Below are 27,901 nucleotides of genomic sequence, written 5' to 3' on the forward strand. Positions count from 1 at the left end.
CTAGGGTTCTCAAGGGCAACTTTATTAAGGATCTACTGCAAGTACACCATCAATGGATATACCAGTGCCCAGTGAGCAAGTGGTTGGAAATCCATGCAGTGTCAGCGAGCAAACAGTATGGCATACCATAAGCTACCGAAGCCAATATCCTAATCATGTACAATTGTTGACAGCTCATCATCGGACATTGTGCTTCTCCTGGTGTTAAGACCATCAAAACTGGATTTCTGCAGAGTAGACCAGAGTCGTGTGGTCTATTGAATCTCGTTATCAGTTGTATCGAGCTGACGGAAGGGTGCAGATGTGGCATCGACAGCATGAGGCCATGGCCCACGCTTTCTCACATGAGAAGGCTTGGGGAACCTTCTCACTCATTAGATCCCTTAGTGTGTCTGGAAAGGTCCTTAAATGCTGTGAGTTGCCAGAATGTTCTGGATGATCACCTACAACTTTCATGGCCTTCACACATCTGCAGTTGATGGTTCAGCAGGACAGTGCACTGCTCCACTAGGCCACAACCACATGCATGGCTCGAGGAGCACTCATCTGAGTTTGGGACTATCCAATGGCTTCCAAGGTCCCTGGATTTAAATCCAATCGAATCTCTCTGTGATGCTCTAGAGTGAGACATCAGTTCCATGTATCTGGGACCAATGTTTAAGCCACAGTTGTCAACACTGCTGCAACAGGCATGGCTAAAATTACCTCTGGTACTGCTGGAGTCAGTGCCTAGTACAGGCTGTTATTCATGCTAGAGGAGGACCATCACGATTTAGGTAGGTATCTCTAATATTTGTCAATTGAGTATATATTGCAACATTAAAGGAAGTCTGGCAGGAATAATAATAGGTACAGAAGTCATGACAATGTATTAATGTTTCTTTCTACAAATTTCAGGAATAAAGGAAGTGAATTGATCTCATTGATAGCTTCTGCATGTCCAAAGATTATGGAATCACTGAAACTTGGTTGACAGAAGATTGTGTCCTAACAGGAGTAGAAATAGAAGAAGAATAGAAAGAGCAAATTGTGTGTTGGAGTGATAGAAAAGCTTAGGTGTTGTAATACCATTATTTTAACAGTATTACAAGACCAAATGAACTTAATTATGAAAAAATGATTCTTATTAACTGCCTTATATTTCACTGGATTTCAAACTAGCATCTTCAGATCACAAAATAACGTTACAATTTACACGTAACAATGAGTAAGTGAAGCAATTCAAATTATAATGGACAAAAGATCTAAAGTCCTAATTTGGCACTCTCTGATGTTGTAAAAAGAAGTATTACAGCTGTGTAGGAGTTAAACTTAAGATAAGTACCTTAATTTTGGACAAATTAATGCAACTATACTTGTCCAGCTTAGGAGAATGCTTCATAGGTATACTCTAAAAAATAATCTTTCTGATCTGTAATGACTTCTATATAACACATTGGTTTTCTTCTATCTAACCCCTGCATAAAGGAGGTATCCAAAGCATGGTCTTCCAGTCCAGACTTGCCATAATAATGACAGTGAATATATTTCTTACCTTCTCCAAGGCAGATGATAACTAATCTTTTTGTCTGTCCATAGTAGGCGAAGTGACAGTGAACTTCCTACACTACAGGATGTGCTAGAGGATGGAGTTTATCGGAGAGCAGATCCGAGTTGCTAATTTAAGATATGGTTTGAATGTCATGCTGAAGTCATATTTATTAGTGCCTTGGACGTAGGGAATAGTGGTGTTTTATTCTTGTGTGTTTGAGGAGGGGGAAGTAAGAGGGCCATGTCATATTTTATCTATTTTGTAGATGTAGCCATTGGCTAGAAAACTATGGTGAAGATATTTAAGTTCTGTGGACAGAGCTGCATCATTAGAACAAATAGCCCTAGCTCTGTGTGTAAGTGATTTTAGAATATCATACCATTGGATTGGATGATGAAGCTATTGTTTATGTAGATATCTCCTGTGTGTTGGCTTTCTATAAATGATTAGTTGATTGTTGAATGTCAAATGATTGGCTCTCTTGATTCAGTAATTTGCTTGCCTTTTATTATAAAGTGACAAGAGTTGTTGATGAGGAAAATTTTGTTGAATTTTGCAAAGGCATTTGATAGGATGCCACATGATAAGTTGATATTTAAGTTACAGCACGTGGAGGTATCAAGTTAGTGAATTGGATTGGAAATGGCTGTTTTTGATAGATATCAAACAGTAGTGTATAGGGGAGCACTATCTAATGGTCATCTGTTACTGGGTTTTATGGAGATATTCAGTTATTTGCAAATGATATGAAGCTCAGAAGGATTATTAGTGGTAGCACTTCAGGAGGATTGAAATAAGATAAACAGATGGAGAATCAGTTTAATGCAGCTAAATGTAAGGTGTTGAAATATGGTCCACCGATATAGGCTGCATACTCTGCTGGTAGATCTATACCAGCAGAAGTGGAGGCAGCAAGGAATCTTGGGGTGATAGTTAATAAAAATTTGAAGTTCATGGGATATATTGCTAAGGTGGTGAAGGAAACCTAAAGGATTGCTGCAATACTAATGAGTTTGATCAACTGAGATAAAAGAGTTGTGATTCCATTTTATAAAGTGGAGTTCTGATCAGGTGACATCTGAATTTGAAGAGGAAAAATGAATCTTGAAGAGGGTATAGAGACAGATAAAAAAAATGCTATAAGAACTTTACAATGTTCTTTATAAGGATAGACACTGAGGGCATGCAAACTACAGAGTTCAGTGAATGGAAGATAAAAGGGTGATATGATTGAACATTTATACTGTTGAGAGGATTGGCACCGAGGAGATTTTGCATATGGTAGAACAAGGGGAAGGAATATGATAAGTGGCCGTCTCTGAAAGTAGCAAAAGGAGGTGATGAGCAGGAGAGAGTGAAGTGGCTTTTGTGTGTGTGTGGGGGGGGCTATGGAATTCATTGCCTGATAGGGTTGTGAATGCTCAGATAGTGAATGAGTTTAAGGAGTGGTATGATAAACTTTGTGTTGGCTAAGATGTCTTGTAACTCATTGGAAGTCCAAAATAATAACAATAATAATTGGATTTTGTGTATTAAGTTGTTTTGGACATTGGTGATAATAGGAAGGCATTCTTATGGCAAGAACCTTGACAGACAATTCATATATCCTCTGCATGCTTAAATCAAATTTTACACTTTGTATTATAACTATTGAGAGCTTGTCATGTTTTCAAACACTTCCAAATATATTTCATAAATATGGAGAAATGAATTATCCAGACAATGCTTAAACAGTTAGATGGTGTCCAGCAGAAGAATACCTTCTAATTATAGTATGGTGTCTTCTCTTGCAACATTGATAAAAAGACTTGTGATGTCTAAACTCTCCAGGATATCTATCGGATCTAAAGTGATATTCTTGACTTTGCTGATGAACTCCTTAAATTTCTTGCATATTGTTTTTACTACATGTGGAGATGATAGAGCAGTTAATTAATATTTGCATAGGTAGTATGTCAGACAATGTCTAGCACCATAATAGACCTAAGCAGAACACTCTGTTATGAATTTCAGTAACATCATATATGTGTGTAATGACTGGATGTTTTAAAGTTTGTTTTGTGCTCTTTAAATCATTTGTTTTGCAATCATCTCCACCTATATCTTGGTCTTCCTCTGGGTCTGCCAGAGGAAGACCAAGATATAGGTTGTCTGCCAACCTGGCAGACAACACTTGTTGTGCTAATCTTTCCTCTCCCATTCTGTTTAAGTGACCATACCACCTGAGATTAGCTCTGCTAATGCATTCCTGAATGCTCACAAAGTCTTTCCTAATATCCTCGTTTTTAATATGATATTGCCATTGATGCCATCTGTTCATGCCTCTAATTTTTCTCAAGACTCTCATATCTACAGTCTCTATATTTGGTCAAATGTTTTACTTCTGACCCAACTCTCAAATCCATAAGTTAAAATTGGCTTGAACACTGTCTTGTATACATAGCTAATTTAGTGGTTTGGCTAATTTCTCTCTTATTCAATATTAATTTATTCATTTGACTTCCTACCATATCAGCTTTGTTGATCCTGTTGTCTATTACCATATTTAATTTACCATCTTCACTAAAAATCGTGCCTAAGTAGCTGAAATGTTTTACTTTTTCTATAGCTTCTCCATTCACAATGCGCTTGATATTTTCAATGTTTCTACCTATTTTCATTGTCTTTGTCTTTTTTTTAATGCTGACCTTCATACCATATCTCTCCAATTTTGATATCATGTTTAATACCACTTTCCTTCATAATGTGATCCATATAGATAATGAATAACAGAGGGGATAATGTACATCCTTGTCTCACACCAGATTTAACATTAAACTAATATCCTGTACTTCCTTCAATTCTAACTGCTGACTTACAACTCAAATAAAGACTAAGTATTGCTTAATATAATGCCCCATTGACACCATATAACTGTAGCGTATTGAAGCTTCTCTCTTGGCACTTTGTCATATGCCTTTTCCAAATCGACAAACAGATCTCTGTTATATTCCCATGCTTTCTCGACTATTTGTCGTAAAGTGAAAAACTGATCCTGACAGCCACTATTTGGCCTGAATCCAGCTTATTCTTCACTAAGAGAGTGAAGAATAAGCTGGATTCAGGTTACATCAAGGATATCTTTTTCTCCAGTTTTCATGTCATCTTTATCATCTCTAATTCCTTTTACAGCACTTTTTCCTCCATTTCTGAGTTTCTTCAACAACCTCCAGAAAATCTTGCCTCCTTCTTGATATTTATTTTCTATGTTCTTACCAAAGTCCTCCCATGACTTTTGTTTAGCTAGTTTTTACAGTGTTTAGCTTGCTTACATTTGTCTCTGTATTCTCTAAGAGCACAAGCCGACTTATTTGCCAGAAACTTTTGATATGCTTTCTTCTTTTCTTTCACTGCCTCTTTAACTTCCTGTCTCCACCATGGAGTTCTGATTTTTCTATCCTTACAGACAACCTTACCACATGCCTCTCTCGCTGAATCAATCAATGCTTTTTTCAGGATTTATCCCTGAATCTCCAAGGTTTGGTTCCTGTTCTCAAACTCCTTAATTTTTTTTTTAATAATATTTGTGTATTTTAGTCAACAGTTCACATCTGAGAGCTGCTCAACTTTTATTCACTTTAAAACTTTCTTAGATGTTATTCTTTTCAATATGAAATTCAAATTTATCCTGCTCAAGACTAAATGGTGATCACTTCGAATTTCAAATCCTCTGTATACTCTAGTGTCCTGCACCAGGGAGAAAACATCACTTCAACAATAACATAGTCAATGAGACTTTTCTTATTCCTTGCTTCTTCCCTCCATATGAATTTGTGTATATTTTTATGTTGGAACATTGTGTTAGTAATAACCAGTCCATGTCCTGAGCCAAAATCCAAGAGGTATTTGCCATTATTATTAGCTTTGCTCTTTTCTCCAAATTTTCCTAAAATATTTTTGTATGTCTGACAGTCACTTCCTACTCTGCTATTTAGATCCCCAGCAGGAACCAACTTTTCCTTTTTCATTGTGTCAGTTGCTTTTTCTAAAGCCTCAAAAAATTCCTCCACTTCTACCTTAGTAGAACTTGCTGTGGGACCATAGGCACAAATAAGTTTCATTGCCCAGTTCCCCATTCTCATATTTGCCCACATCACTCTACTTGAGACTGACTGCCATTGAAGAAGATTAGCCTCGTATTTTGTGTTGAATACTATGGCTACTCCTTCTTTTCCTTGATTGTCATTGCCTGAATATAACATTTTGTATTTATTGCTCAGAAAAATCTCACCAGTTTTTGCCTTTTTTGTTTCAATCACCTTTATTATATCGATCTAGTACTTATCCAATTCCTCAGCTAGCTCCTTTGTTTGCCACTCAGGCTTCTTATGTTGATTGTACTGATCTCGAACCCTGGTAATGTTGAGTTGGGGTGGGTTTTAGGATTTGTTCCAGTATCTGACTTTTCGTTGTTTGCTGTGGTTCCCTTTCGAAAACAGTGGGGGGCGTTGTTTGACCAGGCAACACCCAGCCGGCATCTAATTCTGTCATGTTCTACCATCATTTGATATTTTGGTTTAAGCCAATAAGAATACAAATTGTTTCGCTAAATCCCAAACAATTTGTATTCTTTGCAAGCCATGGTCGCTTCTCTGCATTCCTTTAAAGGCTATGTGGAGGTCTCCTTTCAGTTTTGACCTTTAAGCACCCCTCATCCAGAGATTTTTTTATTAACAAGATTTAGCACATTTTGGCTACTTGTATATGAGATATATATGATTTCTGCATTACTTCAACCTTAATATCTCTCCTGGAACTGGCTCCAACTGATGAGACCTCAATGAAGTTCAAAACTGGGCTGGGTAGTGGCCCTTACCATTATGCATAGCATTTTGCATGTCCGAAAGGGGGTGTGTGTGTGTGTGTGTGTGTGCGTGCGTGCGTGCGTGCTTTGCATTATATTATACATACTAAGGCACGTGATGCAAAGTCGTTAGTCTCTGTACACAAGTAGCTCAGATGTGAATACACATTCATATGCAAAACATTCTTTTACCTCCTTAGATAAAGGTTTAAATCCAAGTATATGATTTCTTGGCATCTTTAATATATAGTAGAACAATGATAAAAAAAAAAACTTTCAACGTGTGTGTGTGTGTGTGTGTGTGTGTGTGTGTGTGTGTGTGTGTGTGTGTGTGTGTGTGTGTGTGTGTGTGTGTAGTAGATTCTGGTTAATTGGGGCAGCCACATTTATTTGGGACAAATATTGAAGAATGGGAACAAATCGAAAATATAACCCAAAGTTACTTCCCTTATTTGAGCCACCTTGCCACTTTATCGGGACAGTGGCTGTAGATGGCGCACAGGTAATGAGTTGTATAAAGAGTGTTGTCGCAAGTCAGAACAGTCAGGGCAGTTTACAGGGTAGAGAGGATATGCATATTTTGACAGTGTAACGCTTCTACTTACAGTGACTGCTAGGTAGTGTACTTCTGATTAATTCATGTGTGTGTGTGTGTTAATTTTTTAGTAAAAAGTGTAACAAACAGTGTAGCGATTTAATTTTTTTTATTTTATAAGGGCCATGTCAAGATGCCAAGGAAAGATTTAACGTTAGCAGATAAAATCTCCTTACTTGACAAAATAAAAAGCCAGCCATCGTCAGCGACAGAGATAACCAGTGTTTCAAAATCTACAATCACATGTAGGTCAGCAGGACAGATTGCGAGAAGAATGGCATCACATGATGGACCACAGGGAAAATCCTATAAACAGAAGCGAGAAGACAACAATCCAGACATCAAGGAGGCTCTCAATCAATGGGTCTCTATTATAACTGGACAAGGCATGTGTGTTAATGGTCAAATGTTAAAAACAAAATCAGAAGAGTTAGCTAGAAAGCTCTGCCATGTGAGCTTTAAAGCTACAGATGGTTGGTTATTGTGATGGAAAACAAGACATGAAACAAAATTTAAGATAGCACATGGTGAGGAGGACAGTGCAGTGCTGAACCATGGAAATTAACTGAACTACCTGAATTGCTGCAGAAGTTTAGTCCTGATAAAATCTATGATTCCGATGAAACAGGGTTTTACCATGCTGCACCAGATAGTTCCCTGAACTATAAACTTGGAGCACTGTCAGGTTAAAAAAAAAAAAAAAAAAGCAATGGATCGCATTACCATGTTGTGCGGGGAACATGGTAATGCTGGGAAGTGACCAACGGAAGCTGTTGGTTATTGGAAAAAGCTCCAAGCCTCAGTGCTTTAAAGGGCTTAGAATGGGCAGTTTGCCAGTTCTGTATTATGCCAGCAAGAATGCATAGATGACTTCTATTATTTTTCAAGAATGGCTAATGAGTTGGGGTGCAGAATTGCATCAAAATTCAAGAAAAATTCTTCAGTTTCTGGACAACTGTGTGGGCACACCCTCAATTATATTGTTTGAAAAACATTCAAATTGAATTCGTTCCTGCTAACACCATGTCCCTGTTACAGCCACTGAACATGGAATTCATAAAAAATTTTAAGACATTGTATCATAGAAGGTTGGTACACTACATCCTTTAAACAATTGAAGGAAATCTACTGACATCTTCAACAGCCAAAAAAATCAACACAAAGGTTACCATTTTATGGGCAGTACAATTTGTTGAAAATAGGTGGCAAGAAATAAGCTGCAAAACATTTCAAAACTGCTTTGCTCATTGTGGTTTTAAGAATTCAGACCAGGAAATGCCTGATATGACTGATAAAAATAAATAAATAAATAAAAATATAAAAAATCAGCTAATGCCTTTTATTCTTGTATAGAGAGTAGGCAAGAGTGTTTTAGTCCTATCTAACTTTTGGAAACTGAGTGGGCATTTCAGTCTCCACTAGTAGCCAATCAGAGATAGCTGGTCCAAGGCTATCACTAATTTAATCGGCATGCAGAAGAGAGGGCTAACAAGTGCTGCCATCTCATTGTCCCTAACTTTAACACAATATTTTTAATGTCTGAAAATGGTGTGGGTTCAACAGTTGATTTTCTTGAGTTTATGGGATGAAACCAGAGTTTTCAGGAGGAAAACCCAGTTGGCCCATGCCAGAGATCGATTAACTTGGGGACCAGGTTATGACTGAAATGAAAATGAAATCATTTTGGAACTGCACCACATCAAAAACTACAAAGAGTTTTTATGTATTGACAATAACCTTCAATGTTACAATAAAAATGAAGGTTGTGAGGATACAATTGTTGAACAAATTGCAACAAAATATCTAAACATGAGCGAGTGACTAATCAGGAAATTTATTACTGAGTGAAGGCCATCCTTTATCTGAATTAGATGAAGGACTGCTGATTTTATTCAGTTGCAGTCTAGAAAGGAAACACGTTGGGGTATACTCGATAAATTTCTCGAAAATAATTGTTAGGGAAAATATGCTCCTTTGATAGATACTTGTATAATTAATCTCTTTAGGAATACTGGCATGTGTATGTGTTCTCGTTTAGCTTTTTTGAATAAAACATGAAAAGTATACTGAAAGTTTATCTGTTTTTAAACATTTGTAACTTTTTGTAGTATTTTAGTTTTTTCCATAAAATATCGCATAATTGGGACAAAATATTCTAGTCCCAATGTTTCCAAGTGACCAAAATTCACTATATATATATATATATATATAGTATTTAATTTTTTACAATAAACTGAAGATATTCAAAGTAAATCGAGCATTGATTTTACATTAGGAAAGTAATACTGTATGAGGAGAAAGCATGTTTGTAGGCATGATGGGAAAATGTACCTTTAAAAAAAAAAAAAAAAAAAACACCACAGACATTCTGTCAGATGAAACTTCTTTCATATTAGCAAATATTGGAAGTGAGCTGAGACTATTAAAAAGATGCATTATGCATTAATATTCTTGAATAGTAACTCCATTCAATAGTAAATTTAATTTAAAGCAATTTTTTGACTTATGTGCAGTAGATATTTTATTTGTTGTTATCTGTGACATATAATAAATTTGTATAATAACCTTGAATCTTTTTCACCTAATTTTGTTAGTAAAATGATCTTGTTAAATCTGCATTTTGAGAATGCACAGCAAAATGTGGAAATCATAAATAACAAATTCGTTGTTTATAATTCATGGAGACAGAAACACATTCATTAGAGCAATGACTTTATTTACAGTTAAGACAATAACACAGTGTTTTGATCTCTATATCAAGGTCATCAGGACAACATGTGAACAAGGCACCAGCTACATGACACTACACATAATTATGCTACAGTATAATTGCTTAACTGTTCATACTAGCCTGACTTCTGGTGAGGAAAAAAAAAATAGGTAAAGTAAGTAAATAATTAAAATAAAATTTTATATATAATGAGTGTAATAATAATATTGTTATTGTGAGAAACCTCCAGGGAGTCAGGAACTCATGGAAGGTGGTCACATACTATACACACCAGCTATCATATTTATTCTTAAATTCATTCATAGTGCTTGCACACACATCCAGAACAATCCATTCAAGTCAAGCACCACTCTGAGAGAAAAATCTAGCCTTCACCACCTTCTTAGTGACGTTCATTCTCAGCTTCCGAGGATGTCCTCTTGTCCTTTCCCCATCCTAAATAAAAGGAAAAATTCCATCAATTGAAATCCTGTATGACCCTTTCAAAAGTTTGTAAGTCTCAATCGTATCACTCCTGTTTGCTAGTGTCTGCAATCTGCAAATTCTCAATCTGTCTTCATAATCAGTATTCCACAATCCTGATATCATTTTCAACACTCTCCTTTGTACTCTCCATTGTATCAGAATACACTGGACGTCAGGAGACCAGACCTGTGCACAATAGTCCAAGTGAGGTCTTATCAAGGCCTTGTAAAGAGGCAAATTATATAGCCTGCTCAAAGGAATATCCAGTTGAGCTGAATGCTCTTTTAGCACCTGTGCTGAATTCTTATTCAGTTTGTGCAACAATTGTAATATCTCCTCTTCATACACTTGAGATTCTTCATTCAGTGAACTCAGTGTTGCATAAACCAGGTTGATAGCTTTTAGCAAAATGGGCAGTCATTAGTTGAACAACCTGTTCTGCATCTGTCAACCTCACACCATCTGCATTTAGAAGAATTATTGAATCAATCAGAAGAATCAGTCTTTCTTTTACTTGCAGCATATTGACAGAATTCTTGTGGGTTGTCTTTAGCTTGCAGAGCCAGTTTCTTTTCATACTCAGAATTAGCTTTTCATACAACAGTTCTGACTATTCTAGCCTGCTGCTTATAATTTTCATAATGGACATCATTCTTGTGCACACGGTATTCCTTCCACAGCATCCTTTTCTCACGAATCTCTTGCTTAATAAGATTACACATCAATTTGACTCCTACCCTATTTATTCTTCGAACTCTTGGGACACATTCTGATATTGCATCATTTAAGTATTTTTTAAATGCTTCCCATGCACTGTCGATATTCTTCCCTTTCCTATTCTACTTTGTAGTTCAGCATCTAACCTTTTACTGCATAATCACTGCCACCAACCAGAGTCAGTGGTAGTTAAGTCTTTAACTGAAACATTCTCTGACACTATAATCAAATCTAACATTTTTTGATCTCGAGTTCTGTCAAGTGCTGCCTGAGGAAATTGTCTTCTCTCAACAGCACAATAAATTCAGTTTCATTCTTCTCATGAGATTTTACTGTTATCCAATCAGTGTTTGGATAATTAGTCTCCCATTATGATTACTCTTTTTGTTACCATCATCTCTATTTGGTGATGTCTTTCTCCATCACTAGCAACCGATCCACCAGATCTGTAATAACCTCATATATACTGAGAATCAAACATAACAAAATATAAAATATAAAAATATATTTTACATTGGAACTACATCAAATTCACCTCTATCATCATTTTCTAGAATTTCTTGTTGCTTAATGAAGCAGCATCTCACATGCCTTCCTGAAATTTTCTTTCAAACCAGGTTTTGGTGTGGTGTAGGGACTTAATATCTTTCCAGTTAATTGTTTATTATTATTTTATTTCATTTTTTTTATTTTGTTGGGCTTGACTTTCAGTATATTATTACACTTATTATATGTAATTTTTTTTTAATTATTTGTTTTATTTTTTTCTCGGCAGGGGTCAGGCTAGTATATAGTTAACAAGCAGTTATACTGTCACGTACTTATGTGTAGTGCCATGTAGCTTGTGTCTTGTTCATAAATATGTTTTCCTGATGGTGACCTTCATATAGAAGTTGAAACGTTGAGTGTTATTTATTTTTTTTAATTGTGATAGCTCTAAAGCATACATTTTTGTCTCCATAAATTCTGCATAATTAATGTTTACCACCATGAGAGAAATAAATACCAAATGCTATTCCATTCTTCCAAAACGAAGTTATTACTATGTATCATTACCAAATTATTTGCCTCCACGAATAATCTGGTAATTTACCTGAAATAGCATTTTCAAGATTTGAAATATCAAATGCTTATTAAATTCCAAAGGCCCGTGGAATTTAATAAGCATTTGCATCCTCTGCACTAGGCTGCCTGAAGATAGACTTAAGTTTAAAGCCTTTCTCTCACATTCCCAAGTTAATTGATCTCTAGCACAGCAAATAGGTTTTTTCCTGACAGAAACTCGGGTTTTTCGTTCTGTAAACTCAAGAAAATCGGCCATAGAACCCACTCTATTTCAAACAATAACATAGCCTGTTAGGATTAAGAGCCACACAAGGGTAACACTTGTTTTTCAGTCTCTTCATTAGTTGCCACTTAAAGTTAGTTTTGGGTCTGTTTTCTCTGATTAGCTACTGGCAAAGACTGAATTGTCAACTTGGTCTCCAAAAGCTATAAGGGCTAAAGCTACCTTGTCTACTCTCTCTCTCTCTCTCTCTATATATATATATATATATATATATATATATTATAAGGGAATAAAAGGCATTAGCTGATTTTCATTAAATTCCATTCAGCTAGACAGAGGTTATTATTATATATTATTTTGAAAAACATTAGTTCCTATTTATCCCTACAAATAGTTACTTTAAAACCGAACTTGAAATAGCTCAATTTTTTGTTAAGTCTCAAAATACCCATTAGTGAGAATGGAATTGTACAAATATTTTGCAAAATGTACCCAAAAATTATTTCAGGATTTTGGATACTATAAAAAGATTATTACATAAGTTACATTGTTTTTCTGGTATACTTTTCTGATCATACACATATATAGAAAATGTCTTATATCCTTAACATATCAGTTGTGATTAATATATTATCCATTGAAATAAATACTCACTAAAAAGTGGTTGAGCAGTATATAGCCAGAGAATATTTTAGAAAGAAAGATGCATGCTCTGACATTCTAGCATAAAAGAATAACATATATCAGAATTTAGAGCTGCAAAAAATAATATATTCATTTTGTATGTGCTTTATCAGATGAAGGTGAGTTACAGTGAAACTCACCTTCATCTTCAAGTTAGAGTTGAGTCTCATACAGAGGTAGCAGAGGCTTTTCCTCTGGAAACTCGGGTTCTTCATCCACATACAGGCAAATCATAAGAACATACACAGTTTACAGACTAAAAAATGCTGTTGAAGGTGGTAGTAGGTGGTAAATGGCATTGTGTATTGATTGTGGTAGTGTTGTTGTGTGTAGCAGTAGGGGAGATGGTGAATTTTTAATAGTATAATAGAGTGCTGCGATGAGTTCTTGGAGGTGTCACATAATAATAATAAATCATAAATAAACTTTGTTCTTAAGCAAAATAAGAGATCATACTTGCTTTTTAGTCATTTTTACATTTAGAAATATTAATTTGTATCTAGGAGTATTTTAACTTTTTGCAGTATAATTGCAAGTTTGTATGTAAGAGATATAAAAATGAACATCACTTTAGAAGAACCTATTTATTACATGTTACGTTTTATACACACACACATACAGAGCATTAGCTTTACATTAGGAACACTCTGACCCCCCCACTCCTGATTTATGTATTCAGCCCAATAACAAAGCACCATGTGATATCAACGTCATATGCAGCTACTATAAATGGGCACACATAACCTCTGTACGTAATCAGCAAACGTTTGTCGTTAATGGGGAAACATGACAACGTAAGCCAGTTTGACCACAGGCAGATAGCTGAGGCCTGGAAGGCAGGTGCCAGTATTTTGAAAACAGCTACACTTGTTGGTTGTTCCCATACTATTGTATCAAGGGTGTACCAGGACTGGATTAACCATGAACAGACATCCAGAATTTTTATCAGTCCTCTTCAACTGCAGGTTGGAGATGGCAGAGTTTTACCGAAACTTGGGCGTTTCATCCCTCACATCGATCCCCACGAACATTCCTATCTACAGACATAAAACGCTTACCAGATAAGGAAGACAGTGGGAAACCATTTGTTCTCTAATTATTCCTGAATAAAATAGCATTGCTATCCCACCAACCATTTGGTTGAGGAGAGAGGAGGATAAGGATATAATAATTAAGATTTTTTACATAATCTTAGTTATTATTTAGCTAATATCATACTAAGCTTTGTTTACATCACAAGTTAATCCATTAAAAACTGCAGTTCTTTTTGATAGATACATTTCACTTCACATGTCTTATAATTCGTTTTTTAGCAAACTATTCATTTGATGAATTGTTGGTTTTCAGTTCATTGTCTTTTGTTTTTTATCATGTTTTCAATTAAATGCCATTCAAGGAACTGCCTTTAACTGTTTTTCAATTAATTGGCTTTTTGATAAACTGCCTTTCGGTAAATTGTTGTTTGATAAACTGTCTTTTGATGAATTGTTTTTAGTGAATTTTTTGGATACCGTCTTAGTAATTTATTCACTTTTTATAATAAAGGGACATGTGTTGGATAAAGGAAATGATTATGGCATAATATTATTGGACTTTGCAAAGGGTTGGACAGGAAACCACGTGAAATTGTGTTACATATATCAGAGCAAATGTTAATGAATATTATAAGAGAGTAGCTGATGAACAGACATACAACGCAGTGTACAGAGTAGAAATCAGGGGAATGCAGATAACAGTATGTACTACAAGGCTCTATACTGTAGCTTTTTTTTTTCTTTCTTTTTTCCTTTTTTTATAAGCCTATATATTTTTCACTGTTTGGTAAAGCCCTCTCCCATTACAAGAGGTTTTTGGGTGTACTTCTCTCATGGTGATCCAATCCATCTTGGGAGAGTATTTATACACTTGTATGAGTAAGTGTTTGAAGGTGAAAGACAATCACAAACATCATGACATAGCAGGATTCGAACCTGTAGCCTTTTGGCTGGAGAGCGGATATGCTAACCACTCGGCCAATCAGGCCAGCATACTGTAGTTACTACTATTCATTTAGTACATGAATGATATAAGGAATGATATAAAGGTTATGTGGAGATTCTGCAGATTTAAATAGATTTACAGTGTAGGCATAGGATATTAGCCAGCATGTTAACATGGCTAAGTTTAAGGTACTCATGCTGTGCATTACATACATCAAACTGGGTTGGAATGAATGAGCTATGGATTTGCAGGGATAGACAGCTCCAATTCAGATGCTGATAACCCAAAGGACACTTGATTCTGAAAAAAACAAAACAGATTAACAAATAGTAATATGGAAATTATGATCTCCTTTTATACTGCATATAGCTTTGATACAGCCACATGAGTATGGATTATACAGATTTGGTCACCTAATTTTCTTGAGAATGAAGAAGTATTGTTGGAGATAGTAACAGGTCCGTGGAGTGCTCCTTATAGTTTTTGATTGAAGGGTTGCAAGTTCCTTCTGAATTTAGCCAGCCAATGTGCACATGCAAAAACCTTTTATGTGCAAGTGTTCAGTTTCAGACAATGCCTGTGCTAATGTAATATCTCTCATATTAATATTGCCCTGTTTTTGTCTAGCTGTAACCTGTGAAATTTTGAGCACTTATTTAATTCACTTAAATCTGCATAGCTATAAAAATCCATCACCATTTGCTTGAGGTTCAAATGACTGTACTGTCTAAGACTTTCTAAACAAATATGCCTCTGCAACTTGCTAACATCAACATCAGTTTGCCCACATGCCATAGGCTAAAAGAAACTAATTAGTGTGTATTAAGTTGGAATGTGTTAGAGTAATATTGAAGAGAGACATTGGAGAAATTAAATAAGTGATAACTATGATTTATCATATAATTTGCTTTTTATAGTACATTCAAAATTTATCAGCTGTAAATTAAAATTCTGGGAAAAATTTTGTGCATCCACTTGCTAAGCATGTGCTCTTTATATATATATATATATATGACAGAATGATCATTGACTCAGTTAACATACATAGTTTTATGAAAAAATTGAATGACTAGAACCGAGATTTAAGTAAAAAGGTTTTAATATAAACACACTACTAGTTTCGGCCTGTAACAGCCTTCTTCAGGTGACATTATAAAAGAAAAAACACTAAACATTGAGGGTTAAAAGACTATGAACAACATAGACAGTCTTTATATATAATTAGCATGAAAACGTTGTAGTTGTATTTGAAGCTGTTCTTTCATTTGTTGCATTGTTGGGAGAGTGCGTGCTTGCTGCATCACGTGAACGTCAGTACATGATTACAGCTGAATGACTATCTGGGAAGTTGTAGCTCAAGTTATTATTTAGATGAACAGGATTGAAGATGATTTCTCTAGATTCCACAATTTTTCTCTCTATTTCGTCACTGCAACGGAAGATGTTAGTAGATTTTTCCCAGCAGACTTTGTGACTTTGGTTTTCATCATTAGGATTAGCCGAGGAAAGGATATGACTTGATAATGCACTGGCTCACTGTCTCTTGTAAGTAATGTCTCTCATGTGTTCTTCCATATGCATTTCGACAGATTTGTCTGTCTGCCCAAAATAAAGAATATCGCAGTCACATAATATTTTATATACACCAGGTTATTTGAGTTGATGATTTTGGGTGGCTAATTAAGGAACGGATCTTTGGAAGTAGAGTGAACAAGGTTCTGATATTGTATTTTCTTAGAACTTTTGCTAATTTATGTGAAAGAGTACTTATGTAAGGAATAGATATATTGCTTTTGAATCTATTTGTTTCTTCTGAGTGATGTCTAGGAGGATTAAGAAGGAATTTGTCAATGATTTTCTTGGAATATCCATTATCTTCGAAAGAAGTTTTCGGATGGTTTATTTCTGTAAGCAGTTCATTTGGGTCATCAAGAAGAGAACAGACTCTATGTACCAAGGTGGAAATTATTCCAAGCTTATGAGGAGGGAAATGATGGGACTGACTCTGCAGATATCTGTTGGTATGTGTGGGCTTTCTATATATCGATATTTTTAGTTTACCAGAAGAGCGAGTCAGTTTGACATCAAGAAAAGGCAATGAATTATCCGTTTCAAGCTCAGCAGTAAACTTCATTATTTGATGTCAAATTCCTTCTTAATCCTCCTTGACATCACTCAGAAGAAACAAAAACAAATAGATTCAAAAGCAATATATCTATTATATAAGTACTGTTTCACATAAATTAGCAAAAGTTCTAAGAAAATACAATATCAGAACCTTGTTCACTCCACTTCCAAAGATCCGTTCCTTAATTAGCCACCCAAAATCATCAACTCAAATACCCTGGTGTATATAAAATATTATGTGACTGCGACATTCCTTATTTTGGGCAGACAGACAAATCTGTCGAAATGCATATGGAAGAACACATGAAAGACATTACTTACAAGAGACAGCGAGCGAGTGCATTATCAAGTCATATCCTTTTCTCGGCTAATCCTAATGATGAAAACCAAAGTCACAAAGTCTGCTGGGAAAAATCTACTAACATCTTCCATTGCAGAGACGAAATAGAGAGAAAAATTGTGGAATCTAGAGAAATCATCTTCAATCCTGTTCATCTAAATAACAACTTAAGCTACAACCTCCCAGATAGTCATTCAGCTGTAATCATGTACTGGCGTTCACGTGATGCAGCAAGCACGCACTCTCCCAACAATGCAACAAATGAATGAACAGCTTCAAATACAACTACAACGTTTTCATGCTAATTATGTATCAAGACTGTCTATGTTGTTCATAGTCTTTTAACCCTCAATGTTTAGTGTTTTTTCTTTTATAATGTCACCTGAAGAAGGCTGTTACAGGCCGAAACTAGTAGTGTGTTTATATTAAAACCTTTTTACTTAAATCTCGGTTCTAGTCATTCAATTTTTTCATAAAACTATATATATATATATGTGATAAATTTTTTAACTTGGGGATATTGTATATTAGGATAACCAAGTAATTTTATAAACTTGGTTATTTTAACTCCTAATCCCAAGTATGCAAACAATTAAGTTTGCGCCTGAAACAAAATTCAAGTCTAAAGATGGTACAACACCAGGGCAACTCATTGTAAAGGTGGGTAAAGCTCTGATCACTATTCTTAGTATTTTCCATAATGTAAAGCACATCTCACTAGAAGATGTATACTGCAATGCATTATGGGTGCGGCCACTACCCAGACCGTTTTCAACCTTTTTTGATGTCTTCTCAGTGAGTAGCTAGACCCTAAATACCAAGGTTTTAGTAATACGGAGCCTTATCACCTTTACCTATAGAAGTTGCAACAAGGTGTTTTTATTTTTAATAAAAATCTCTGGAGGAGATATAGATGTAATAAATTTTTTAACTTGGGGATATTGTACATTAGAATAACCAAGTAATTTTATAAACTTGGTTATTTTAACTCCTAATCCTAAATTATGCATTGCAGTATACATCTTCTAGTGCGATGTGCTTTACATTATGAGAAAATACTAAGAATAGTGATCAGAGCTTTACCCACCTTTACAATGAGTTGCCCTGGCGTTGTACCATCTTTAGACTTGAACTTTGTTTCAGGCACAAACTTAATTGTTTGCATACTTGGGATTAGGAGTTAAAATAACCAAGTTTATAAAATTACTTGGTTATCCTTATATATATATATATATATATATATATATATATATATATATATATATATTTTTTTTTTTTTTTTTTTTTTTTTTTTTTTTTTTACTGGCATGCACTGCCTTTTTAAGTGGTGTGTACATGCACAGCTTAGAGGGAACATTTGTTGTAGGCTACAAAGTTTTGCTAACAGTTGGAAAAGGGGAACATGATAGAAACATTAAATTACTAAAGAGGTTTTTTGTTGTTTGTTTTGTTTTTCAGAATTGATGCTGAAGAAATTTTGAGTATATGTGACAAGGAGTGTGAAAATAAGGGATCTACTCCTGGAAGTTGTGTAAGAATGGTTTAGGACTAGATTTCTTGCATTTATAGAATGGTGAGTCCGTTGAATGAGTTTCTAGAGGCATTTTGAGATGTGTGATAATTATTACATGAATAATAGATAGTGAGTTCCTGCCACAATAAGTATTTGGATGCCATGGAAATTATAATAATAATTATTATTTGAAAAACATGGTTTTTTTTTTTAATGTGTGTGTATTTAAAATGCTACAGGAATTGTTTAGGAATGCCTATTTAAAAAAAAAAAAAAAAAAAAAAAAAATCAAATATAAACTTTCTTTCATGCCATACAGTTTTGATTCTGACTCATAGCACAGTTGCCAGTATTATCAAAGCAATTATGAAAAAATCCCAAGTGCACTGGATCCGGTGGGGGGGGGGGGGGTCTTTTGTTTTTTGTATAATGACCTTTCAAGCAGAGTGATATTTTGATAGAAAGAGTCCATACAAGAACCCCCCCCCCCTTGACATCATGCATAAACCACTGGAATTTACTTTACTTCTTTCATTAAGTATGGGTTTTCCTGTTAAGTTTCTGGTTTATGTACCTTAAACTGGGCACTGAAATAAATTAAAAATAGCAGTGATGTTATTGTTTCCATGTGATGTTTCGACAAGTTTGTTTAAAAAAATTTAAAGTTTCCAAACCCACCACTGATTTCATTACTCACTTAAACAACACTGCATGTTAAGATGTGTACTTCAATTCAAGATAATTTTTTCCCTTTTCTCATAAAGTTATTGTATTTTAAAGTTTACATTGTTTTAAAGTAAGGTCCATTTCTTCAGCTAGCTTTACATATGTTACAAACCATCTTTTACAATTTAGTGATATTCTCTTACTGCCTAAACTGATTATTATAACAAGAATACTAACTCTAAAAAAATCCATGTGAATAAATTGCAAGACTTTTAAAACTACAATTGTAGAATTGTAGGCTGATTGTGAAATGTTACTTACTGATATTTCTTAATAGTAAACATTTTGACAGAGAAGATGATATGTTCATTTCTAAGGTTAATTTTTCAACATGAACACAGACACATATATACACTCAAACAAAATGAATGAAAATTATTTTAATATGTCATTTATTTCTTCCTATTTTAGGATCTTCCTAACCATGGCTTCAAAGAAGGAATGAGATTAGAAGCTGTAGATTTGATGGAACCTCGCTTGATATGTGTGGGTTGTGTTACTAAAGTAGTAGGACGCTTACTAAGAGTGCATTTTGATGGATGGGATGATGCTTATGATCAGTGGTGTGATTGTGAAAGTCCTGATCTCTTTCCCTTAGGCTGGTGTGAAGTAGTTGGCTACAGACTAGAACCTCCTAGAATACAAAGTATATTGTTTTCTGTTTTAAAAATTGCTTAGTAATATAGATGACTAATATACCTTAATTTCACAGCTAGATCTTTTTAACAATAAGAAAGTAACCGCTTTGACCTGTAAAATTGCATTTTTGTGAAGGATGGTAAATAATACATTTCAAAATGCCTTACAGTACAGTCAACTCACTATAACAAATTTGCTTACTATAACAAACTATTGAAAAGTCTCAACCAAACCCAATGGGCACAACTCTCCACTATAACAAACTGTTCTTGTGATCCCTATGAGTTAGTAATAAGAGTCAACTGTACTTGTATGGTGATTTCATATCGAATGATGACACTGCTCCTACTGACAAACTGTGTGGAGTTCTGATTATTAATCCCCATCAACAACAGAGGGTGAGAGACAGAGAGAAGATAGATGAAGAAATAGAATACAAAACTAAGTTGGGAAAATGTCATCATCAAATTCTTGTTATGTACCCTCATCAGGTGTGCAGGATATTATAGTACTACAAGAAAAGAGTTATTACATCAACAACAACCAATCAACAAATTCATGTGTTATCTGTCAAGACTCCAGTATTATGAAATCTCGTATTTCTATCTTCTAAGATACTTTTTAATTTTAAGGCACTTTGTATCAGTCCACTTCAACAATCTGAGGGAATTATAATTTACAGTGACTCAAGATCAGCTATGGAGGCAATCAAAAATGGCAATACCAAGCTCACACAAGACACCCACAAACAAATCAACTCAAGTGTTCAGGAAAAAGTTGTATTTAACAATGGATTCCTGCTCATGTAGGTATTGATTACAATGAAGCAGCTGCTAAATTAGCAAAAGAAGCCAGAGAACTCAACCAAGAAACTCACATGATAACTCTTGCTGATGCTAACGCACTAGCAAAAGCTAAACTAATTCCACTGAAATCAGTGATACAACATCAAATTCCCGAAATCAATGCTGACAGAAAGACCACCACCAACACGATAGCAAGACTACGAACAGGACATTATAGAGGAATGAAGATCAATACAGATGATACGAGAACATATAGAAACTGCAACAATGCCCCAATACTGAACTGACACCCACTCACATCTTTACCTGTCCAGCAATTACAGCAGCCTTGCAAGAAGTAGATCCTAATCCTGAACAACAGCTCTATACAAACAAAATCATCGACATAGCCAAAGCAGTTCAAGGAGCACACGGAAACATCTAAGACTCTTCAAAGGACAAGACAACAACAACATCAATCCACTTAATTGGTCTTCCTCCAGATCTTTTCCTGCCATCCTGACAAAGATAACCTTGTTTTGATAATCTTTCCTCTCCCATTTCTGTTTAAGTGACCATACCACCTGCAATTAACCCAGCTAACACATTCCTGAATTCTGCACTCATTTAGTTCTTTCCCCGATAACCTCATTTTTACTATGATACCGCAACAGATACCATCTGTTTGCTCCCTTAATCTTTCTCAGAACTTGCATATCTATAATCTCCAGTCTTTAATCAAATATTTTATTTCTACTCCAATGTAGCTCTCAGATCCATATGATAAAATTGGTTTGAACATTGTCTTGTATACAGTTAGTTTAGCATTCTGACTAAATACTCTTATTCCATATAAATTTATTCAGCTGACTTCCTACCATACCAGATTTACTAATTCTGTTGTAGATTACCATATTTAATTTGCAATCTTCACTAAAAATTGTGCCTACATAGCTGAAATGTTTCACTTATTTTGTAGGTTCTCCATCAGTATACAGTTAATGTTTTCAATGTTACTTCCTAATTTTCGTTTGTATTTATCTTTTTATTGCTAATTTACATACCAAATTTAGTACAACAGTTATTCAGTTTAGTCAGGATATCTTGCAGATGTGTACTGGTATCAGGTTTAATACCACTTTTTTTCAAATGTGATCCATGTAGATAATGAATAACAGTAATGATCATATGCACCCTTGTCGCACATCTGATTTAATATCAAACCATCTGTACCTCCTTCAATACCAAACTGATTTGCAGATCAAATAGAGAAGCTCTACTCAATCATTCATTATTTAATCCTCTGATTCTTGACATGTACCCTCAAGGGTACATGTCAGGAATTTGATACAGGATATGTTAATACTACATGAAAAATACATGATAGTACTACATGAAAAATTCCATCATTACTAACTTCCTATCTACAATTTTCCCTCAAATCAATCTTTTACCTGGCAAGACTGGTATTATCAGATCTTATATTTCTATCTTCTAAGGATTTTTACTGTATCAATCCACCTATATCTTGGTCTCTTCCTCTGGGTCGTTTTTCTCCCAACCTTGCAGAGAACACTTGTTTTGCTAATCTTTCCTCGCCCATTCTATTTAAGTGACCATATCACCTAAGATTAGCTCTTCTAATGCATTCCTGGATGCTGACAATATCAAGTTCTTTCCTAATAACCTCATTTTTAATATGATATTGCCATTGATGCCATCTGTTCACGCCTCTATTCTTTCTCAGGACATATCTGCGGTCTCTAGTCTTTGGTCAGGTGTTTTACTTCTGACCCAGCTCTCAGATGCATAAGTTACAACTGGTTTGAACACTGTCTTGTATACAGCTGATTTAGTGTTTTGACTAATTTCTCTCTTATTCCATATAAATTTATTCAGTTGACTTCCTACCATACCAGCGTTGTTGATTCTGCTGTCTTCTATATTTAATTTACCATCTTCACTAAAATTCATGCCTAAGTAGCTGAAATGTTTTACTTGTTCTATAGGGTGTCCATTTACAATTCAGTTGCTATTTTCAATGCTTCTGCCTATTTTCATTGTCTTTGTCTTGTTATTACTGACCTTCATACCATATCTATTACAACAGTTATTCAATTTACTCAGGGAATCTTGCAGACTTGGAGGTGATTTATTTAGAAGTATAACATCATCTGCAAAGAGCTGACATTAACATCTCCAATTTTGATATCATGTTTAATACCACTTTCCTTCATAATGTGATCCATATAGATAATAAATAACAGAGGGGAGTAATGTACATCCTTGTTTGGCACCAGATTTAACATTAAACCATCTAACTGTACTTTCTTCAGTTCTAACTGCTGACTTACAACTCAAATAAAGACTAAGTATTGCTTGATATAATACCCCATGCAACTGTAACACTTTGAATAGTTTCTCTCTCTGTCTTGGCACCTTGTCATGTGCCTTTTCCAGATCTACAAAACAAATACATATCTTTGTTATATTCCCATGATTTCTCAACTATTTGTCGTAAAGGGAAAATCTGATCCTGATAGCCTCTATTTGGCCTGAATCCAGCTTGTTCTTCACCAAGCTTCCCTTCCACAATCGTTTCTCAAGTATACTTGCATATATCTTACCAGGAACACTCAGTAATGAAATACCTCTGTAATTCTCACATTCAGTTTATTTCCCTTTTTATATATGGGTACTATGAAAGTTCTACTCCAATCATCTGGAATTCGTCCTTCTGTCCAGTCTTTCTGAACTATGCAATGCAGCCACTGTAAGACTTTTATACCTCCATACTTGAGAACATTCTGGTCAAATATCATCTACTCCTGCTGCCTTTCCACATTTCAGGCTTTTGATAGCTTTTACTTTGCTTTATGAATACGTGTTTAAGTCTGAATATGTATTCCTGATTACATGCCTGCTTAGTGTTTTTTTACTACTGTACTGTCAATGATTAGAATTATCTCATTTAGCAATTTTTTGAAGTAATTACTACATTCATCAAGGATATCTTTTTCACCAGTTTTTAGTCTTCCCATGACTTTTGTTTAGCTAGTTTTACACAGCATTTAGCTTTCTTACATTTGACTCTGTATTCTCTAAGTACACAAACTGACTTATTCACCAGGAACTTTGGATATACTTTCTTCTTTTTTTTCACTGCCTCTTTAACTTCCTGTGTCCAACATGGAGTTCTGATTTTTCTATCCTTGTAGACAACCTCACCATGTGCCTCTCTGGCTGAATCAGTCAGTGTTTTCTTCAGGGATTGTAACTGAATCTCCAAGGTTTGGTTCCTGTTCTCAAACTCTTTCATTTTTTCTTAATTTTTATATTAAAAAAGTAAATGAATCCCTCTGACATCTAAATAATTTTCCTTTTTTAATTATAGAATGATTAACGAAGATATAAACAATTTATAAAATTTTCAACACATTAGCACAAGAATATTTTAATATTTGCCAAATATTTCAGTCTTAAATTAACAGACTATCATCAGTGGCTTGATAGGAACAGTTTTTACAAGGTGGAATACGAACAATTGATCATTCAAAAGTAGAATGAGCAGCATGATGTTACATTGCTGATCACTAAAGAGGGGTAAATTTCATTTTAGAAATTATGGACTTTACAACCGTGTTATAAATCAATGCTTCCCAAACTTCTGGATGTCAGGGCCCCCCTTTGGAATAATTAAAATATTTCACGACCCCTTCCCCCCCCAAAAAAAAAATTGTAATATAGACATATGTTATTATAATATTTATTGTATTTATATTCAATACAAAACATACACACCGAATATTGCAAATATTACATTTTTAGCATCTTACATGCACATTTGACATGGCACATTATCTCACATTTTTATATAGATAGATATATTGTTATTGTACATTTGCAGTACAAGCACATGAAAGAAGTTTAATAACAATTTAATGTGATGGATGTGTTTCAATACTGCTACACCAATATCAGGTGAAATATTTGAAACTGCAATTCTTAGATTTCGGCTTTGAAATGAAACTTATATGAATAAGCATATATTTACTCATATTCATTAAGTGCCGAAGTACACAGGAAGTAAAATTTGTGAACCTGCACCAACGTGTGATTTTTTTCCATTAAAATATAAAAAAAAAGAAATAATAATAAATAATAAAAATTAAATACGTTTCTTTTAAGATAAAAAAATCTACTTAGTCTTAAAAGATTTTAAATTTGTTTTCATTATTTCACGGCTCCGCTCAACAAAACCTAAGGCTCCAAGGGGGCCGCGACCCACAGTTTGGGAAGCGCTGTTATAAATAACTCTTTTAATATCCCGACGTTTCGATCTTCATATTAAGATCATCATCTGGAGCATATTCAAATATACAGGACAAGCTGAGTTACATTACATACAGTAAGCAAGAGAAACAATGATTTGATCATAGGTTATTCTACTGGCATGACCTCTAGTGTGGAAAAAAAAAATACAAATTAATTAATTATTTAGAAACTACATCAAGCTAAATTCTGTTTATGATAACATGAACAAACATTTTTCCATATAGATAGTTTTCTTTCAGTAATAATGATATCCTATATTTTAGCATTATAATTGTTATTTTTGATTTAAGATCTTGGATTTTCTACAGTCCTGTTTATAGTTGCTCTTAGAGAGGAAGGTTCCGTGGGTTGAATATATGCCTTCCATATGTATGGGATTTTTAGACCATCATTATTGTTCAGATTGGGATGGTTGATAATAATCTCACAGGCTTCCTTAAATTTGTGTTCATACCATGTTTTGGTGTGATGTAGACAATTAGTGCTTTTCCAGTCAATTCTATGTAAGGTGTTCAGGGCATGATCAGAAAGGCCAGCTTCACCATAATTAATATCTTTAATATGTCGATTATGTTCTTTTTGTCTGATAGGAATTGTGCATCCTGTTTCTCCTATAAATGGTATGTTACAGGTGCAGTAAATACGGTATACTCCATGGTGGGCCAGCAGAGGGAGTGGGTGTTTGAATGAGTTGAGTAAGCTTTTTAATTTTGCAGGAGGTTTAAAGGTGACTTTGAGGTTGTATTTTTGTAAGAATTAAATTTCATCAGAGTGATGAATAAATTGTTGCACCTGATATCTTAAGAATGTAGAATTTTCAGCTATCATGGTGTAACATGAAGAATAAATAAATTAAAAACCCTGCATAAAAGATAATAGATGAATTATTTAAAAGAAAAAGAAATATTCTTGCATCCAATATAATATATAGGTGTTTTGTTGAACTAACTAACAAAAAGAAAGAATATATTAATGTTGTAATATGATATAAAAGAGAAAATTTAACTAAATAAGACAGAAAAGGATTAGTCATAAGAGATGGTATGTGAGAGGCTAGAGATTAAAATATTAAGTAAATTCATAGAAAAATTTTGGAAAGGGGATTAAATTAGAGGCTAGCACAAGAAAAACAACAGACAATCGCTTAGGGTCAATTCCCAGATTGAGACTTCGTTACGGGGCTCACCGATCAAATGACTTTTGGCAAAAAAAACGCCACCCTAATTGGTCGGTAAAGTCAAGTCAAAAGGGGGGGGGGGGAGAAAAGAAGTTAGAGAAGGTGTTGTTAGGAGAGAGGGTATAAAAGGGTTAGAAACCCTGGGGGGGGGAACTATTTTTGGTTTTGGTTCTGTTCCAGGAGAGTTCTTCGCGAGCTCTTTCGTATGGATTTCATGGTGTTTTCCTGAGTGGCGAGATAGGAGGGGTTATATCTCCGTCGTCACAACACGGAAACGAAAGTGAGCAGGATTTTGATTCCGTACTTCCTATGTAAGAAGTGAGGAATGCCATATAGTCAAAGAAAAGAAAGCATATTCTTTGTGTTTCAACTCCAGTGTCAACTACGAGAAATGGAAAGAAGGTAAAGAAATCGATGTCCTAGGTTACGAGAGGTTAAGACCGCGTCAGCATAGTTCAATTCCAAAGGAACGTAGGAGAAACAGATTATTGGAGAGGTTATACCAGGATACTTCAATCAGAAAAAGATAGAGGCCCATATGGAAAACTCAGGAAAGAAAGGTACTGTAAATTATATCTCGTCTTAACTAAGATTCGTCTGTATTAGTTATCATTATTCTAATACTGAACTGTTGAAGTGACCAAGAAAACAATACTAGGACTTTAGTATCTGACAGAATATATTGAGAGTAAGCTGGCTAGTGTTAATGTTATATGAGTAATTAAGTGTCCTGAGAATTTTGCATGTCTAATATATTTTATAAGAAAGTTTAAATGTCATAGTTATGTGTCAGCGCAGTAAATGGTTTAGTTAATCTACTTAAGTTTGGATAGTTAAATAGTGTGAATTAATCTTATATGTCCGTGTCAAATGAATTTATGTGTTGAATGTGTATGGCGGCATGATCGTAATACCCATTATAGGATCATAGCTTAATTATTTATGATAAGCTAATGTCAGTTTGTAAATATTTAGTATAGCATTGAATTGAGTAATAACTAATATTTGAATTGTACCATGTTAAGGAATTTAATAAACCTTTTGTCCAATGATAAAACAGTTGTCTGAAATTGCTGTCCAATGCACCACTTGAAAAATCACGAACCTAATCACGCGGGAAATGAATGTGTTAAGAAACGAGATAAAATGTCACAACTGCAACATAGTTTCACTTTCAGACATATTTTAGTTCTTTCTCCTTGTTTTTGTAAATAATATCTTAAACTAAATGTCCCAAAAGGCACAGCATAATACAAATATTAGGGATACTAAGGGGAGAATTAACTTAAGTATTAGTAAAAATTTTGGTGATATCTCGTGCGTAGATAATAGTTGAACATAGATAAAGGGGAAATAACTAGATAGAATAAAAATCATAAATTGGGACACAACAAAATTGTAAGTATTAATTCACAATTTCATATG

At 34.6% G+C, this 27,901-nt stretch overlaps 1 protein-coding gene across 4 annotated transcripts in view; it reads left to right on the forward strand.

Moving 5' to 3' along the window:
* The window catches only part of LOC150097982 (MBT domain-containing protein 1-like), a 469,576-nt gene that overhangs the window by 326,998 nt on the left and 114,677 nt on the right, over window positions 1–27,901 (forward strand). For all 4 annotated transcript variants that reach the window (XM_090406078.1, XM_090406077.1, XM_090406080.1 and 1 more), the window contains one exon: window positions 19,952–20,186. In XM_090406078.1, coding sequence (XP_090262204.1) covers window positions 19,952–20,186 — 235 coding nt within the window. The remainder of the gene's footprint in view (window positions 1–19,951; window positions 20,187–27,901) is intronic.

The sequence above is a fragment of the Typopeltis vanoorti genome, chromosome 16 (genome assembly GCF_054136105.1).
Source record: "Typopeltis vanoorti isolate ZY-2024b chromosome 16, IOZ_Tvanoo_1.0, whole genome shotgun sequence".
Classification (NCBI taxonomy): Eukaryota; Metazoa; Arthropoda; class Arachnida; order Uropygi; family Thelyphonidae; genus Typopeltis; species Typopeltis vanoorti.